This window comes from Metopolophium dirhodum, chromosome 2, assembly GCF_019925205.1.
Source record: "Metopolophium dirhodum isolate CAU chromosome 2, ASM1992520v1, whole genome shotgun sequence".
NCBI lineage: Eukaryota > Metazoa > Arthropoda > Insecta > Hemiptera > Aphididae > Metopolophium > Metopolophium dirhodum.
Genome location: NC_083561.1, coordinates 30152169 through 30172963, shown reverse-complemented (window position 1 = coordinate 30172963; position 20795 = coordinate 30152169). Strand labels below are relative to the sequence as shown.

Sequence of the window (20795 nt, the reverse complement as noted above, 5' to 3'; positions counted from 1 at the left end):
AATATATTATTATGCGTTTACTGTGTTCTAAAATATTAATAGTAATTCTATACAGTATTAATCAAAACCATGAACCTTATTTTACATCATGACAATAATCCTTTTAACTCAATCGATTTCAAATTAATTTCCAACCCGATATTCCTTTACTAATTAATGTATTGTGTGCACCTCAAATTAACGGATTATTGACGTACACTCAGATTACATTTCAAGATTATCTCTTCTCTCTAAGCCCTGTCGAATTATTATTTTTAGGTTTTCATGTTTACCGTCTACATTTCATAATTGATAAATTTAATGACATATTCAAATAATTTCAATCGAATTACGTACATAAATATTACACGCGAGACAATTTATTTGTGAGACAGTTGACAGTTGTTTGATGTTGTATTTAATGTTGATTTTCAGATTTTGTGTTGGAGACCGCTTTTACCTGTGCGAAAACAAAATATTATGTGAATACGATTTCGAGGAGAGAATGGTATTTGCAAACATGGCTTATAATCCAGCTACTTTGGCTCAGTTGAAACGTCACGCCACACACATACCCCCAGCGGTACGTATATCAATACCTAAAATAAAAAATTACTTTAAAAATCAAATAAATTTGTTTAAATAAAATAAAAATATATTTTTTTTACAACTCGCATTGATTAAGATACAAATTTAAAAGCTTAAATCAATGTCAACATATTTTATGTTACCTGTAGTTTAAATTGTTTAAAAACTCACGAATTCGTTGTAACAGTAATTTGCTTTACGTATATTATTTTTTAAATGTTAGCGATTAACTTAAATGAATAGTAAAAATTATTACAACGATCTGTTCCTAGATATATTATTATTTACGTGGTTCATACCATTAACTAACCATAATCAAAGTTCCTTCTCATTCATATCATTACACTGCCCTCTTCTATGTCCCACATGCCACCACCAACTGTATGGCTAATGAGCCTTTAAGACGTCTATAATGTCGTTCGCCAATGCAGATCCTGCCTTTAACGTTTTATTAATCTTATTATTTGTTACTTCTGTACTATAAATAAGCTATTGTTATTGTATATTATTATTAATTACTATTCTGTAATGACTTATGTTATCTTCAATGTGTAATGTTGCATGTTTAAAAGGGCCCAGCCCGTAAGATTAAAATATAATAAAATAATATGCTGACAGTGTAGTCTTGTACGCATCTTAAGCAAATACAATATTATATGCACAGTACACAGGTTAGGTTAAAGAACTAGACAACAATGGTTATTACTTATTAGCTATAGAAAATATACATTTTGTTTAGAATTTTTTTCATTTAAATACTTTATTATCTATATTAATCCATACGAATTCTAAATCTTTAAAAAAAAAAAAATTAATTTAATTTATTGATATAGTCTCTCTGCTTATAGTATGTTGTGAACTCGTGAAATTGGTCGCTAAATAAATCATATTTTCTACATTTTCTTTTGTTTTTGATTAATTAATATTTTGTAGTCAATGTCTTACGATTGTTTTGTTGTAGGTTGGTGGAGGGGGTAGAGCAGATCTACCCATGGCGGCAGGAAGCAACGGGGCTGGTGATCGTAGAGCCACGCCAACTGATTCACACCACCATGGACATCACCATCATGGGCACCATCACGGAGCACCCACCAGCAATGGACACCAGTACGGTGGATCGGGCGCCACCACGAATGGTGACCAGTCTCAGCTCCAATTATATGACGTAAAATGATAACATAAAATCGTGTTATTTCTCAAAAAACGCTCTCTTTTTAAATTTGATTTTAGAACTATTTTGTTATTTATTGCCCACGAGTATCTTGATATAACTACGCATAATATTATTAGATTTATTGACAAATACAAATCGTTACAGACAGATCACTTCTGTTTGGCTAGTCACAACGATAAGATATTATTCGTAGCACAAAATTATAATATTGTTTCAATTTTTTCACAAGCTAAAGTGTAAAAATAAATTTTTAATTCATGCAATTAAAAAAAAAAAAAACTATTAATTTAATTACTCTTTAATGGTTTTTTTTTTTTTTTTTTTGGTTGTTTTTGTTGTTGTTGCTTAAATGACACCAATCAAATAGTGTCTATTTACTGTCTTTAATATTTAAACTAAAATACTAATATTATAAATTTTAACATTAATTGTATATTATGATTTAAAACTATTCCATTTGTCCAAATATCGAAATATATGAAAACAAAATTATCCTTACCAAACTATACTTTGTAATAATATATATAGTATAGGTACTAGTTTAGTGTTAAGTACTTGTAAGTATGTATGTATTATTCATTTTTACCCTTATATAAAGGATCTCTCGTTGATTTAAATAATGTTCTAAGTTACCTTTGTATTGTTTTCAATTTTCTTATATTTAACCGTAAGACGAAACACTGGTAGTATTATATAATATTATATGTACATGTGTATTATGATAATAATATGTGCGTGATTAAAAACAAATATAAAAGTATTTCGTTGGCACCACCATATAGATATTTTGTTTGCTTATTAAATTTCCGATCACCTATACTACTTAGTATAATACTAAGTATTTATAATCAATGTTACCAGTTACCGCCGTCTGTTTCGAGTAAAATAAAATCTATTTTTACTGACTTAACACGATTTATTTGAACGTCGACGTTTTCTCTTTAGGAACAACTCAACGGGTGTTCTTCGCGTTTATCTCGGTATACTTGTATACAGTAATGTGCAACGCAAGTTTACAAAGCGTGTTGCGAGCTTATATACTCTTCAAAAACACCTTTAGCGATATACATCGTAATCTCTAAGTATGAGGTTTAAGAACTAAAGCTCTGTTTTTCTTAACTTAATATTATTATATACATCTAAAATTTTAATTTTATGTCGTATACAGTATACATAATAATATGTTAAACACATACTTAATTTATTCATTGGTTGTTTAAGAAGTTTAGCAGGAAGTAGCTACCGTATATATAATAATATATTATATATACGCAGTCTGACTCTCAGCGCCGGGCGCGTTATTCAAAATTACCATTTGCTCAGCTGATTTGTTATTACGTGAGTCTGAGGCTGCCGCAGTATATTTACCGCTCACAAAAACGATAAGTTTAACATCGAAGTTTTTGCGGCCTCGTAAAAATGATAAACCGGCCGTACATTATTTTTTATCAGCGTTCCATATACATATATTGCAGTCTGCTTTATCGCGCACGCCCATTGTTACGTGACTTCCGCGAAGCAACCCCCGGTGATGTACTGCGCTTATACGTGTCCCGTCGCTTCAGATGCCTGCCTCACCCCTTGTATATAATATGTACACGATGACGATTTTTTTTTTCTGTTTGTCTACGGACTACGAGAGTATATAATATGTACACGAGCTAAATCGAACTCGTTCAAAAATGCATGAAAACTTCTCTCGAATGCGCGCGCGAACACTGCCGTACGGAAATTTCCGTTCGCACCGGAAATGCGTGAACGGAGAAAAAAATAAATACGTCGACGGCGCGACAGAGCAGAGCTTTCCGGATATTACACACGCAGGCGATTTTAACGATCCTTTCAAGACATCGGGGCAATAAACCATCACTGTTAACTCTTTACAGATGATGTTATTATTTTCGTTGCCGGTCCCCGTCAAAAGCCGCCGCACATATTGTATACTCGCCGTTTATGCGTGTATAAGACGCGTGTGTGTTTTTACGTATCATGTATAGTATTATTACGGATGTATATGTATGGAATAACAATAACTACGACGACGGCTGCTGCAGTGGTCGGTTTTATTCGAATGCACGCGTATAATAAGATATTAATATATTATGTGCCGAGAGATCATTACATATGATGCCAGACTCCGCATGGACATTTGTGCAGGTGAATAATATATTATAATATGCAGAGCACTGCACTTTTTCGTCAAACGAAATATTTGAAATCATATAATATACTCGTTATACATGCTCTGCTGATCAGTAGTTTATATCACTATAGGTATTGATTAAATTATTAAATTTTGTACTTGGCATCTACATACTATTCGTTATGTCGCATATTTTCGTTGATTTTTGTAAAACAAACTACTTGGTGGGTGGTGAGTCTCGGGTTTAATATAATTTACGTGAACTAGCTGATACTATAATTTCTCAAATAAAAATTGTTAATCCTTATTTTATTCGAGAAAAAAATCCAGACTCAACACGTGAAAGCCATACTATCATTATATTAATTTGATAATTCCGATGAATAAAATACAATTCCAAATATTATAAAAAGTATTCACCCATTTTCTCTAAGTAGATCACACAATATATTAGCCACATAAAATCAGGTAGGTATCATAGAAAGATCACGAGTACCGACATATTAAATTTTAGATTAAAGACGGCGCGCGTAAGGTTCCCCAGCGATGGGGTGATAACTGATAAATATTAAATCGTATATCTGTGACGAGGTGATAACAAACAATATTAGGTACAATAACAACAATTCTATTTAGGTATTCAGAACGAAAAGTCTGAAAAAAATCAATTTGTGCACGGTATAGCCTATAGGTAATAATTAGCTTTTATACTCGAAAATGAACACTCGTTTTGAATACCTACCTACAAAACGCGATATATGTAGACACATAAGTCGCATGCACTGTTTCGGCAACGTGCGTTGTTAAGTGGAAAATGCCACGAAACTCATTTGTTGACTGTGTCATTGCAGCGTTTGCATAATGTTATCGGGTGTATTATATTATATTGTATCGCGGCGTCGTTCAACAATAGCTAGGCAGGTTATAACTTGAGATAAACGCATTAAGACGTCAAGAGCGCATTTGGGGTGGCGGGGAAAGGATAATTAAATTACGAGGAGTGGGGGACCGACTCAGCCATCAGACTTGTCACCTGTTCGACAGGACAAAAGGACTTCAATCGACAACGACGGCGTTTAATTGTCACAACACAATGCACCGAGCTTATCAATTTATTATTGTTGAAGGGTTCCCTGGTTCGACTTTCACAGTTTCCATTCTCCATTGTTAAGTTTTGAATATTATAGTGTCCGTTTTGAGATTTTCTAACCGACATATTATATAAAACGGACGACAGATCGCAATCAGACAAACACATCATATATTTCACAGTATATAATATTGTGCTGCAGCTAGTGAGACATAATAACATATATAGGTACTGAACATATTTCCAATAACGGTAACAACAGCTATAACACGAAATCTACTATAAAGTAGATATAAGTACTATTTTTATTACAGTTCAATTGCAATGTTTTTTTTTAATGACTGTAACTGGTATGTTGAATTTGCTTCATGGATATTATCTCTTCATAATTTGGTTTAAGTTTAGTTGAATATAGAAGCATTACATTTTTCAAATTAGAATTTGTTAGTTCGGTTCTATACTTATTTTTAATGAAAGTCACCCGTGAAAAACTTTTCTCACATATATATGTAGAGCCAAATCTGCAAACCAATTTCACCGCTACACTATGTAATTCTGGAAAATCTTCCTCGGGTAGGCATTTCCAAAATTCTATAATCTCAGATGACTCTTTATATTTGCATTTTAAAACTGTTGGACTTTGAAGTTCAATAATTTCCAATTGCATATTGTGGTTATATTTTTGGAGATCGTGTGTCGCTATGATAAATGTATTAATAAATAAGTTATTTAAATCTTCTTCTTCTTTAAATTTGCTGAATCTTTCTTGAAAATTATCATATAGTGATGAAATATGATTTTTAAAAATCGTCAATGGAATATCTGTCGGTAGATAAATAGATTTTAATCGTACAAAGTGATCTAAATTTCCCATTCCTAAATTACTTTCGAAAAGACGAAGTCGAGACATGAAAGAATTTATAGAACCTACAAGGGCTGGAAATAAATTTCCTTCACCTTGGACTCGTTTATTGAGAATATTTAAATGTCCGAGAATATCAGTTAAAAATGCAATGTTAATTAACCAATTTTTATCTCTCATTAGTTCACATTCATCAGGCAATTCATTATTTTTTTCTAAAAATTCAATAACTTCGTCTTTTAGATTCCAAAATCTTTCTAATGCTTTTCCTTTTGCAAGCCATCTTACTTCACAAAATAAAAATTGTTCACCAGATTCGTTAATGGCATCTTCAAATAGAGCTCTGAATAATCGATGATTTAAAGGCCGAGCTTTTATTTTGTTTATACATCGAGATACTGGTTTTAATACATGATCAAATTTTAAAATTTTAGCGCATAAGGCTACTAGGTGTGATATTTATTTAAATTTCTATTCAAAAACTCCTCCAATAGTGTTACACAACCAATATTTTTACCTATCATACATGGAGCACCATCTGTGCATACATTTTCAAGTTTTGACCAGATTAAATCGTCACTTTTTAACAACAAAGTTTCAACGCAACAACATTTTAGTTTATTAAATATATCTGTACCTTTTGTCGATGTTTCGAGTACTTCAAGTCCTAAAAGTTCTTCCGTCACTTTAAACTTAGAATTCACACTTCGAATAAATATTCTTAATTGCGGATTGTCATCAAGCTCAAGAGAAAAATATTTAGAATTAGTAGTATTACACGAAATTTGTTTTGAAATATCTGAGGAAATTTCGTCAATTCTTCTCATAAAATAAATGTAATACACATGATAAAGAAATGTCATTTACGTACGTAGAAATTTTTGAATCATTTGCATTTTTTGCAAAAATATCGAAACTTTTTTTAATGATTTCGCCATCAGAATAAGGTTTCCACACTTGCACTTCCCAAATGCGATTTCATAAGAAGTTAACACCATGTTTTTTTTTTCATTTGTTTGTTTAGTAAAAATTGATTGCTGAGTTAACATTGAATTAGTCTTCTTTTTAATATATTCTGTCCTCTTTACAGAACCCTTGGGGTATTTTTCAATAATATCATTGTGATTATTATAGTGCCGTTGAACATTCAACTTTTTTGGAACTGCAATTACAGAGTTACATACTAAACATGTCGGTCTAGATTTTTTCCCTTCTATACATAAAAATGTTTCTATCTATTCTGTATTAAAATTTTGCGAAGAAATATCATCTTTATAACTTCGTTTTACGCCTAAACTTGAAGTTCCTGGTTTATTAGATGCCATTTCACAATGATACACACACACACACACACACACACACACACACACAACGACACAAACTACTCGTTAACGCACGGGCACGGCGATTCTAATACGACTAACTTTATTGTAGTAATCTAGTACACACGTACCGTAACAATTCTCGTATCGGAATAATAATCGGAAAATTCCACTGCGATAATACAATCTAATTTAACAATACTTATTTTTAAAAATTATATATTATTTTATCTGACTCTAGTGTGCCATTCAATAACAACAAATGTGCCACAAATGACACGCGTGCCGCAGTTTGGCCATCCCTGGGTTGGACTATTAAGTACCTACACGTCTTGTCTTTATAAATTATTATAATACAATATCATTCCATAGGTACCTAATCAATACTTACAATTGATTAAGTGTTATTTATGCACGATAAAAATGAATTCGTATTAAGCTCTCACAGTACGTCAATAATTATTATACTGTATATTTACACAATTTTTGATTCTTAAAATATTTTATCAAGAAACACGCTAATGTGGAATATTTTAAGTACAAAAATTGATTTGCATACGGCGTAAACACGTTTATTCCAAGAGCATGGCGCAAGTAAATCCGGGGGAGGGTTGTAAATTTAATTTAAAACTTGCCACTTGAACCGACAAATATTCAGATATGAAAACAGTGTTTCGAACCGTATAGAGGTTATATAATATTATAGCTGCGGTGATTCTAAGATTAGCGTTCGGTGTGTAGGAAACAATGAAATTAAGTTTGTTAATTATTATTCCCAGACCGTCAACTCTTCATTCGCATACAGCACAGCTGGGTGGAAATATTATAATATAGACCGAATATTGTTTCAACGCGAACCTTGGCTGGCTGATAACACACACACAGGGACTGACGTACTTGACAACTACTCGTTCGTCTTAACGGTTCCACAGTACCCCACCGCTCCCTAGCGAGCGGCAGAGACAAGATAACGCTGTTTCGAGATAATCCCTTTAGAATAAATTATATACAATTCTTAGTAGTTAACTGTTATGTTCTAATTTAATTTGAAATGCGTATACAAGCCTTCAGCTGTTGTACAATCAAAGTTGAATTAAGTTTTCGATAAATACCAGATTAGACTTGACCCATTTATGAAATGGACACAATATGTACGCATTACAAATATTTGGCGCCGATGTATTTGTACTTTTTGCAGAAGATTTGCAAAAACTCAATACGCTGCAACTTACAAGTCGGATTAAATGAATGATATATAATTTGACGAGTGTGATCTTGTGAAAAATGTAATTAATAGAAATTAAACAACATAGTATGTCATCATAAAAAATGAAAAAAAAATCATGAGAGACAAAATATAGAGATAACAATACTATAGTTGTAGTATATATTATTATTATAAATCATTGCTTCCATCATACGTATTCAAATTTATAAGGGAACTCGGTTAAAAATGAACTCACGACTTCAGAATTGCTGGCTATTTTCGCCTTGCTGCTGACACTGTTGGAGCACTCCGTGATTTGATCGCACTTCATTTTCGCCCGAAGAACTTTTTCTGGGAGGTGTGCTTAAAGATTATATTCTATCAATTCGTTTCTGACATGTCCTGGAGCTGCATCTGAATCGCGTCCAAAAAAAATGTAAGGTGACAACCGAATTGCGTCCACGTGGTTTATCAAATTCAAACTTTTAAATATTTTGTAATAATTGTTTGTCAATATAATATGTACATTGTACATAATTCAATAATTGGGAACCATTGGAACCATATACCGATAAATTGGGTCTCCCCAACCTTTTCAATACCGGTATATTTTGTAGATTAGTAAATATTTCCCGACCAATATACGACCTGAAGATTAATTTTGTTCTTACATTTTAATTTTTAACTATTTTAAACATTTAAAATTAAAATGAATTATTTTGTAATGAAAATTGAAAGTTGATACAATGTGAAAAAAAACTATTATATTGTAATAAATATAAATTATAAATTATTATTGATGGCTATACATTATTTCTTTTCAAAAGTTCCCTTTTAAATAATTATTTTCAAAGATTGCATAGGTATAGTGTTATAAATCTTATTTATATAAATGATAGACCTCTGCCGACTGGGTAAGTTAGGGTAAAGACAAGGTAAATGTGTACAATCTTTAGTTAACTGCTATTGGGGATTCGGCGATTTCGGTGAAAACCCCCGGACGCAACACGCAGATCTGTCGTGGGAAACCGCGGGCGCCGTTCGACTTAAATATGATTTTCCGGACGCTACTCGGATATAGGGTCTCGGACACGGGTAATTTATATCCATCTATATAGCCTATATTATACTGCGTCCGGTAGAACTACACTGCACAGAATCCGGTACGTATTATATACGACGTGTATAATATTTAAGACGATAAGTAAACTGCACGGTGCGATTTACACTGATAACCGTTAAAGCAAACTCAACCCTCCGCGCACAAAACGGGGGGAGGGGGGCGCGGAACCAATTAAATAATGCAAAGTGGCGAGTCTTAAACGATCGCGGTGGCGGCTCGGAAGCGGTTGCGGTGGCGGCGGCGTCGTCCGCAGATTATCAGCCGACCAATTAATATTCAAAGTCGCCGGTCGCGGTGTATACATAGCGGCAATACATTATTATGTATAAAGGTATTATACATCTATACAGGTGCTGCAGTGTATATAATATAACGACTTACGATGGAGGCAGTTTATATACATATACACCGTCATATCAGTATGTATATACACGACTGGAGGATTAAAGCTGGTGTATATCTTCGCGGAAAATATATCTCCTCCGATGCCGTCTCAGCATAATACACGAGTATGTGTATGTATTATTATAATGAAATATCAACAATCCTTCGGACGCGGCAAACCGACCGCGCGAGCGTCTTATAAAACCTCCCCTATACCCCCCCCCCCCCCACCGACCACCATCATCGTCTAGGTATATGCACACACTGCAGACCCTCTGCTCCGAAACGGTCGTATACTGCTATCATCGCGGGTGTGCGCGTATAATAACTCGAACCCCCACCCCTCACCCGAGGTTGACCTATACACAGGCAGTGGCATCACATGCGCCCTATCGGCGTCTTCCACGCGCGGCGTTACGTAAAATACGATAAATATATATTTATATATATATATATATACACACACACATTGCGTATCCAAAAACCGACAATAATTTGTTACCGGCTAAACAAAACAAGACGGCGGACCGATCCAGTGGGCTCGTAATTCTTAAGAATGCAAATATTGCCTATTGGTATTAACGCGCGTCTCGACAACCGCCTAATCCTATTATATAATAAATAATAATATACATATATAATGTATTGTATACATTATACGCGACTTGAGGCCAATGTTGCAGCCACCGGCCACCGCGGTCGACAAGTTTATGATGCGCTGTAAGATTTCTGCAGAGACCATCTCGTCGAATTACGATAATAGACGATATGATCAACGTAAAAGACATTTTTAAAAACATCGCACGACGACAAGAATAATTTATATAATTTATATAATATTATCATTATTTAACCGATAAGGTAATCCGTGACAAAATCGTTCTCCCACAAAACCTATCTGTATCAGGTATATTGGTATATATAAAATTAGAATATAATATATAACTGCAATATTTAGCGTTTAAAAACTCGAAACTTAATTTGAAATTTGAAATTTACACTTCTATTTTTTTAAGCATTGAACATTTAGTTCATGATGTCAATGTAAAATAAAAAATATATATACATATATAAGCAATATATAGGATAAGCATAATAAGGATAATTAATTTTAAGTATGGGACGAACAGTGGACAACGTTAATAGCTTAAACTAATAACAACTATTTTGCGTAGGTACTGCAGTTCAGCAGTTATGTATAATCGTTGAAAATATAATGGCAGACCAGTGTCGGTCTGGCCTACCCGACTACCCAGCAATCGCCGGGGGCCCTAGGATATTTTTATATATTGAGGGCCCTCGCCAAATGGGAAAGAAATAAAAAAACATTTAAGTTTACTCACGAATTTCTTAATGTAATATTGTTCAATATGACAATATATCCACCATAAACTGTTATGCACAAGTCAATTGTAGAGACCCATGGTGGCATGATCTTTGTAACGCAATTATATAGCTACGTAATTAAAAAATCAGAGAGTCACATTAATTTCGTTATCTACAAAAATCATGATCCTTAGGTACATATTATTATAATTTATGAACACAAATAAATAAATATATATATATATATATATAATCAATATAAATTCATATATTTTTCTTAATTAATCTGAAACATAATATCCATTGTTTAGCTTTTATAATACGAGAATAATAAACGATTGAATAATTCTAAATGGATAGGAAAAATGGTGAGTTGTGGGACGACATCTCTCAAGCAGATGAATTACAGACTTGTTTAAAACAGCTTTTGGCCCAAGATCACTGCAGGAAACCGGACAATTCGGACATATCTACGAGAAGAAATGCTGGTGCAAAATCAGGAAACGTCCATTCCGGGCTTACAGACATATTGCACGAAAGAAAAGAAGAAGATTTGTCGTGGACTTTTGGACCAGGGCTCCAGGCGGCGACTGCAGAGCCTGCAGATTCTTCTCGTTGGACCGTAACGATGGCGCAATGTACCAGTGGCGGCTCGTGGGTAAAATATTTGGTGGGGCACAGGGTGGTGACTCGTGATGTTTAAAGTATGCAATTAGTTCAAAAGTTCTTTTAAAAAAAGATATCAGTTAACTCCAAATTCAAAACTGTTGAATGAAAAAAAATTAAAATATAAAATACGGGTGGAGTTAAAAAAATAATGCCAATACGGCAATATCGTACAAATGATAAGCAACTATAGTTGTACACGCCGAGGTCCCTTTTATTTGAGAACCCCCGCCACTCAGCGGCCGAACGTATTTACACGGACTGGCGTTGATCTGACAGACCTGCACACTAGTTGATGTGTATAGTATATTTATTACATAATATGTCGACTACATTTTAGGAGTATAACAACTGTCATGTTTAATCGAATATCAAATGTTTTTTTTTTTTAAATTGAGTTTTGCATTATAGAATAAATACAGTTGAACAAATATTGAATTAAAATTAAAATACATATTTACTATTATATCTATTGTATCTATATTAATCTATATGGTGTGCGTACACCTGCACACCTATAGGCACGAGCCACCACCGCAATGTACTAAAATGTACAGCCGACTCCGGTTCAGTCGGTAGTACTACGGAGCAAGAGGATGAGGTGCTCAACGGCGAATGGCGATAAGTGATAACTATGACATATGACAGCAGCATTCACGCAGGATCAGGATCAGCGAGAGGACGAATCTGAAAATCAGCCGTTGCCGAAGAGGTAAGGATCATCGCGGAAATGCTGCCCGCGTCCGTGAAACCGGCACGTGTTCGTTCTAGGGGTAGGGCCTCGGCCGGGCAGTTCGGACTATAGAAGGCTTGGCTATAGATCGAGGGCCTCGTCGGACTCGGAGATGATGACAGGAGTAACTTTTAGAGGTGATGGTGAAATCGAAGGGCATGAAGCGTGGCGGTGGCAGTTCCGAGACAAGGCTTCAAAAGTTCCGGCGAACATGTCATTAGTGGAAATCCGCTGGTTAAGTCAGTTCTATGTAGTCAGTAAAAAAAAATCGTATGCTGAAATTATGTTAGCTCACCTAAGGAAGCTGGAGTAGTGGAGTAACTATTTACAATGTCCTCTCAAAAATTACGCATAGCATTAATAACGTAATTTTACAGTCACAATATAATAAACTAATAAAGTTACAGCATTATAGTCTATATAGATAAAGAATTCCATCGACATATTACAATAATTATATTATACTCACGAATCACGATGTGATTATAACATATTATATAGTATTATACACTATAACAAGCATATTGTATCGTGTTGTAAAAATTATGGAGTTGCCACTGTACCCCGCCCATACATTTTAGGACAAGATAAGCCACTTAATATAAAATTAAATTAAAATATATTTTTTTACGATAAAAATATAAAATTATGTTAAATCGATACAATGAGGCATTACTTTATCTAACAGGCTACAATAATAATAGTACAAATATAAAAAAGAATATCAAATACGAGTTTAGAAATGAGAATATATTCGTTAGAACGGCGTTGATCCAATTTGGAAGAATTGACTTAATACTCAATAGTTACAAACCGTTATAAAATAGTTATAAAATAATTGAGCCTATGTATTTATCTATGTATCTTTAATGTTTTTCAACTCCCATTAATGAAATGTATTAAGAACCTAGCATTAAATTTTTAAGTTTTTGTAGAGAATAATTTTAAAAAAATTTACAAAATTCGAAAAATTTCTCAAGACTATAACTAGCTCAAAAGAGTCAAAATATGTTCTTGCCATTTATAGACAATGCTAATATTATAAATATTTGGTGAAAACTTCAAGGGCCTACAATTATTAATTGTTGAGGTACCTACACCAAAAAAATTAAATTGATTTTCTCAAAAATTGGTTTACGTAAAAATTACTATTTTTTTACAAATTTTTAGATTCTGAGCGGAGCGAGGAAGCTAGTGATTTTACAATGGGGTTAATTTTTTTTTTTTTAAACCTGTATACTAAATTTCTACCGGAAAGAGTGATTTGATTTTAACATAATATAGTACCTTATCTTTTAGAAAATTGAATCAAGATGATACTTTAGAGAGGTCATTTTTTACTACCAACAAATTACGAAAAACCGCTAAAAATGGGATTTTAATTTCTAATGCTTTGTTTATCACCATACATTGTTTTATTTGTATTAACTTAAAAATGTGTATCACAAAAGAATTCTATCTAATATTTATAATACAGTGTTTATAAAATCGATCTAGCATTGTTATAGTTATGCAATTATGATGTTAATTGTACACGGAAAATAAAATTACCAAGGTAAGAAACATTTTCTTTTTTTTAAAGCGACTAATTGAAAATATTGTACTGTGACCCAATCATTATTAGCCTGGCCGTAGCGTGGGTCCCCGTCACTGGGCAGACGTATGATAGGTACATATAAAATATATATTATACATAGAAAGAGATATATAATGAACGTTAATAATAATAATTATATTATTTTTTTTTTGATTTTATTTACTCGTTTACTTAAACCGGCGTAGAGTAATCGTATTGCACGAACTATTGCGCCACGACGTATTATACTGCAACACGCGCGTTTGCCGTTTCAAACCCGACCGACGTAGATAAATTGTTGTAAATAAATGTTTTGGAACGTCTTTATCACGGTGAGTACCTACCCACCGAAACATGCGGTTCTGAAAAATTACAGTTGTTTGCTGGAACCTCGGATGAGGTAAAAATCGCATTGGAGAATATTTCGGCGGGCGCGGGGAGGGGTTGAAAAAAAATAATTGGAAAACATTTGTAACATTATGGACAATTGACCACGGCGATATAAGATAACGAGGGCCATAGAGTTACAACCATCATGGTCACCCCTCGCCCTTACTTTATATATACCTATATATAATTATATATACTACCTCGGTTAACCTACTGCACAGTGAGAAAAAGTAAATTGAGTGAGAACACGAACACTTGGTCCCAGCTAATTATATCCGAAACGCACGGAAACCCGAAAACGAATCTCGAAAAACCGCTCTACCGTTTATAATTCACTGAACAGTAAGCGTCTCCGATGAAGGGGCAACTATATTATATACGTGCCCCGTTTTTGTTTTCGGTTAACTGAAAGTCGCGCAAACAGAATCTTTTAAACAACAATTCGGGTAAAAAGACCTAAAGTGAAATAAATAATTAAGCGGTATAACCGATTGGGTACCTACCTCGGTGTTAATAATATTACAACAAAACGTTCGATGTTTCGATGTATTTAAAAGCATGTGTTTTATAAATATTATTATAGAAATAATTATAATATTATTACGTATTGATAATTAAATATTTATTAATATTTGTAATATACACATAATAATAATACATAATATATTATAATAATATTTATATATTTATTGATAAATAAATAAAATATTTTAGATTCTAAACTATCACTGAAACGACTGATTTTTCCTTTATAAAGATTGACAGCCTATGTACTATACCTAATTTATGAAATTTGTTCGCTTTCGATGTTGATAAATCGAATCTAAGATCGATAAAAAAAAAATGTTGAAAAAAGAAACGTTAAATATGATAATATTATATTATAATTATAATATATTTTATGCGTGTGATTTTAGTAGTAATCATATTGCTGTACGCCTGTACACATAATAATATATAAGTTATAATAATGTGCATATAACTTAAAAAGTATGCTGACACTCATTTATAAAAATTACAAAAATAAAGTACTAAATACTAATATTACTATACTAATACACCTAATTCAGATAATAATTTACAATATTAAGTACCTACCTAGCTGATAAAGTTTAAATTTCCAAATTAAAATAAAACCACATACATTCCATGGAAGTTTTAACTACTGCACTAAAATTAATCTAGATTTTTATAAATTGTATTATAATACGGACCTAAATAATGATAACATAGAGGTAAGCATCATTTAGGAGCAGCTTTGTGGTGGAGTTTTTGTTTTGAAACACACATACACACACGTGTTCCGTTTTCCTTCAGTGCCGAAATAATAAATAACTGTTGTTGTTTGGCACTTTTACCGGAACACAAACGAGCGTTTTTCACAAACTTTGAAAACATACACATTAAGCGAGTTGGAGGCTCATTCATCCGTGTCGGTTTATGTTTGGTGGTTTTATGTCTATACAGCTTTTATACCATGATTGTTCGATAAAATAAAATGTTTTTTTTTTTTATATGTTTATAATCTAAATTTGTTCTACATTTTATTATGAAATGTTTATGTATATTCTATAATTATATCCCTTTTTAAAATATTTATTTCAATTTGGCCCCTCAGGTATTATAATATTATAATATAATTATACGAATAGGTAATTTTTGAATTACATTAAAATAACTTAGATTGTTATATTTTAATGTTATCCAATAAATATCCAATTTTATACATTTTGTAAAATTTAAATGTATGTTAACTAAAACTATGTGAATGTATTCATTTATATTTTAAGGTATGCTTTTTAGGTTTTTTACAAAAAAATCATTAAACTTATACTTACTTAAAACCCAAAAGTACCTGCCTCCCGTCTGTCTTCAACAATACTTTATACATTAAATTGTATCCTGCGACCTGCTGTATAACTCAAAATTTCAGTATGTAATATAAACTAATATCAATATTTATAAATACTAGGTATACTAATTATGGTCGTATTTAATTTTACGTTCTACACCTCGAAGTAGTGCTGCTATAAACGCCCTGCCATCACGTCATCCAGTTTTTTCCTATTGTTTCTGATTGTATAGTCACCAAAAAACTTATTGTTTTTAATTTTACAGATTGTAAATTACCGATATATTTATTTTTTGAAAAAAAACAACAACTACAATTATTAACAAAAATGTTTTACATTAAGTATTATAAATTATAATACCTATAGGTATAGTGTTCATTTCAAAACTCCTCTTCAAACCAATTAGACCGAACCCATACGGCCGTATTATGTACCAATGTACCTATATGACTTAAGTTTATGACTAAATGTGCAGCTGCAGATGTTATCAATTACTGAGAATTTCGCGTTGTTCGTTTATAATATTATAATCAGTTGTTTTAAATCATCGGTTAGTATCGCGTACATTGTGCTAATAATAATAATTGTTGGAATCCAAAACGTGTAAATTATTCGACAATGCCAAAACAGTCGAATTACCGTTTTTCACACGCGCGTTTGGCGGTATCGTTCAAAGTTTCCACAATGGTTGTTGTACAGTTAGTTCCGCACACAACAGTTATCTCCATTCTATACCCGTCCTCCCGCTCACCATCATTTTGTACTGTCGTCTCTCTATTTTGGGAATTCTGCTTTTGTTTAGTTTGATACCGCAGTTGCCGGCCACGGACAAAGCCCAACAAAGTTTCAGTTAACGATTGTAACATTACAACATACCTACCTACCTATACGTGGAAAGTGCGAAATCCGACAAACGTTTATACCATTATATTCCTTTTCCCATTATAACCGTATATCCTAAAACTATTCAACTGCAGCGTCGAAAACAAAATATATATTACATAATTTATTTATTTTGTATAAATTTAACTATTTTAAAGTGTGTATAGTAGTATACACGTGTGCAAATACAATGAGAAATAAATGACATTCAACATTTCGTTTTAATTTCAATCAAAACACAAAATATCAAAAATAAGCACTTTAAAGGTCCCATGTCCTAACTTTGGTATTTTGAGAAGAGGTTCATTTTTAATTCATGAATATATATTATAATATGTGTATTACAATAATTTAAATATGTAGAAACTAAAATGCCAATTTTAATGGGGCCAATTATCTTCTTGAAGAACAAATAAAAAAAAATTTAATTTTTAAAATGTAATATGTAGGTCCATTTCAATGGCCCCCCCACTTTCGAAATTTGAACTTCTGACCACGCCAAACGTTTGTGCATCGTTTGTGCAGAAATGTGCACCAAGTCCTATCGTTTGTGCACAAAAACTGAAAGCTCTATCCCTAAAACAAAATGGGGGGGGGGCATTGAAACGGTAGCCCCCCCACATTGAATATTTGGATTTTTGAATGTGCCAAACGTTTGTGCATCGTTTGTGCAGAAATGTGCACCCGATCCCGACGTGTGTGCACAAAAACTCCCAGCGCTATCCGAAAAACAAAGTGAGGGGTATTAACACGAGGATCCCCCTTTTTTGAAATTTTAAATATTTGTCATATTAATAAATGTTGTTTACGTACCTAATAGGTTTAATAGAATTTTACTATTGCCATGTAAACATCTAGAAATAGTAGGGCAGTAGGTTCATAATATATTATATTTAAATATTGTATTATAATAATATGAATAATATAATAATATTATGTTTTAAATATTCCTAGGTTATTTAAGAATTAAATACCAGCGTTTCTAAAATACAAATACAAAAATCTTAATTTAAAATATCTAATAACATAACTACCGCTTATAAATTATAACCACAGGTTATCAATACTAACTTAAAAATAAAAAGTTATAAATTAATATAATAATTGCTTAAGTCGTATACAACCGAACGCAACTTAACCTAATAACTATTAGTTGTTACATCTTATAATACGTATTTTGGGTATAACATTAATTAAATGTACACTTTTAATTTAATTCTGAATTGAAAATGTACCCCTCATACAGTTTTTTACTGTTACTAAAATAAACATTATTATTTATGTGTAATATTATACCCACTCAGCACTCAATATTTTTATAATTGTCAAGAAAACATACATTTGCACCAATAAACACATTATCTTTCTTGAACTACTGTTAGAAGCAATCATAATAAAATATACAGCAAGTTTATAATTTAAGTTAACTTTTTTAAAAAATATTAAAAATATTATCGATTTCTTGTGTTAAATTAACGAAATTGTTTTAATACTATATTAATTAAACAAACAAATCTGAATTCTTTCAGTACACACTATACCAGTGGTCGGCCAACCGGCGGCCTGCTTTAAATTCTACGACAACGACATTTAATCGAATATTATATCAAAAAAATCATATATTGTATAAAATATATAATTGAACGTTTCTATCAGTCATATTTTATAATGATAGATATACCTTGACAGTTACCGATAAGATACCTAGAGTAGATACGACGAGTGTATTTGGATTATAATATTGATTTTCTATTCTGTTCAGTAAAGTAAAACGTTGCGTTTTTCAACTACTCGCCAATCCATTTAATATTGATTATGAAGATGTTGATGTTGAGCTTCAAATGGAAATAATAGATTTGCAGTCACAAGATATCTTAAAAGACTCATTCAAAGCAACTGTTTACTTTTTTTCGTTGAACTTCCGGCATCATTTTCAAAAATTAAAAATATAGCTGCAAAATACTTCAGTATGTTTGGATCCACTTACGTGTGTGAACAGGCCTTTTCTCATATGAAAAAAATTAAAAATCCATACCGTTCACATTTAATTAATGACCATCTCCACCATGTACTTCGAGCCAGCACAAGAAATTTTAATGTGGAAATTTAAAAAATAATAAACAATATCCAACAACAAAAATCAAATTAAGCCTAAAGCAGTTGTGATTTCCATACTTTTATATTATAATTATTATATTATTAAAAATTGTAATTTTTATGCTCTATTATTTTAAAGTTTTAAACAGTTATTTTTTTCTTTTTACCTTCTTCAAAAGGTTGCCGACCACTGCACTACACTGTATTAATAACTATCAGGTACATCATTAGAACTTTTTTTCAGGGTGTTCTGAGTGGTTCAGATACATTTTGTACATGAACAATGCCACAACAGACTCTTTTTTTCATAAGCTACAGTGATATTACTTAGATAAATAATTTAATTTATTTTAACACATCATAGGTAGAGTAGCACTGCACGTACTATGGTTTTAAATTTATATTCTAAGTTATAAATGGATATTATATAATATGAACTTTTGATTAATTAACAATGTTTAAATAATACTACCTATATGGCTATATAATAATTGTTTCATATAAATAAGGAAATATTTTAACACAGACGTTTAACGACTACATTAACAATGAAGTACAATTTTGACAATTTTATTTTAAATATATTACTACTGTTCATGTACATTTTGAAAACAGTTAACAAATAAGTAATAACAATGGTTATGATTTATTAACATAATTTCAAATTAACTCTGTGAATACCTTATTTATCCAAAAGGTATCGTTGACTATAATAAACAAAAAATCAAATAAATAAATAGAAGTCTTGTAAATATATTATAACTTATAAGTGTAACATTAGTCGTAAATGTATCCATATATAATACACTATATATTATATTCTGTATTCTGGAACACAGTTGTTAAATTATTTTTTAAATCTATAATCTATTAGAATGTAAGTAAAACAATATTAATATAATACTTACTAGAAAAAATACTTTTTAAGAGTATTCAAATACAGATACCTGTTTTGAAAAATATGTAAAATACGCGTATTCAAGTGATTAAAAAGTATTTGAATACTTTTGCTCAATTAGGTACTTAATGAGAATTTATCATAGCTGATCTGAGTTCCAATAATTGAACTTAACATTTATAGTTTTTTTTTAAAAATACTTGAAACCCTAACTTCATCAATATTAGTCTTATCGACTTGAAGTCTTTAAGATACAACGCAGTCAAGCCTTTTAAATTGTTAGATATGTTTTTCAAATTCGTATTATATCGAAAACGTAAATCATTCAATATTGGTCGTATCGACTTAAAGTCTTCAAGATTCAACGCAGCCAAGCCGTAAAATCAAATTTATATTCTCAAAAAAGTATCGACATTAAGATTAAAAAAAGAAAATTTCCCGCCAAATTAATTTTTGAATAATTTAAATTTTGAACATATTTTTGAATTTATCATGTATTAAA

At 31.7% G+C, this 20795-nt stretch overlaps 2 protein-coding genes across 3 annotated transcripts in view; one reads left to right on the top strand and one right to left on the bottom strand.

Moving 5' to 3' along the window:
- Positions 1–2516, top strand: part of LOC132938510 (LIM domain transcription factor LMO4.2-like) — a 69099-nt gene extending 66583 nt beyond the window's left edge. For both annotated transcript variants that reach the window (XM_061005387.1, XM_061005385.1), the window contains exons 5-6: positions 415–562; positions 1529–2516. In XM_061005387.1, the coding sequence (XP_060861370.1) occupies positions 415–562; positions 1529–1741 (361 nt within the window). In that variant the 3' untranslated portion in view covers positions 1742–2516. The remainder of the gene's footprint in view (positions 1–414; positions 563–1528) is intronic.
- Positions 2517–5308: 2792 nt separating this feature from the next.
- Positions 5309–7161, bottom strand: LOC132938872 (general transcription factor II-I repeat domain-containing protein 2A-like). The gene is made up of 5 exons (XM_061005865.1): positions 7116–7161; positions 6708–6998; positions 6354–6635; positions 5860–6234; positions 5309–5673 (listed from the first exon to the last, which is right to left on the bottom strand). Exons 1-5 carry the CDS (start codon positions 7159–7161, stop codon positions 5309–5311), a joined length of 1359 nt encoding a protein of 452 aa, XP_060861848.1.
- Between the last annotated feature and the right edge of the window lie 13634 nt (positions 7162–20795).

Excerpts from the sequence above, each read along its gene's own strand:
- LOC132938872 (XM_061005865.1), bottom strand. The coding sequence starts at position 7,161 with ATGGCATCTAATAAACCAGGAACTTCAAGTTTAGGCGTAAAACGAA. Across the intron at positions 6,999-7,115 it reads AAGTTTAGGCGTAAAACGAA|TTCCAAAAAAGTTGAATGTT; the intron begins GTTATAAAGATG and ends CTGTAATTGCAG. Across the intron at positions 6,235-6,353 it reads TGGTGCTCCATGTATGATAG|TATCTCGATGTATAAACAAA; the intron begins GTAAAAATATTG and ends TATTAAAACCAG.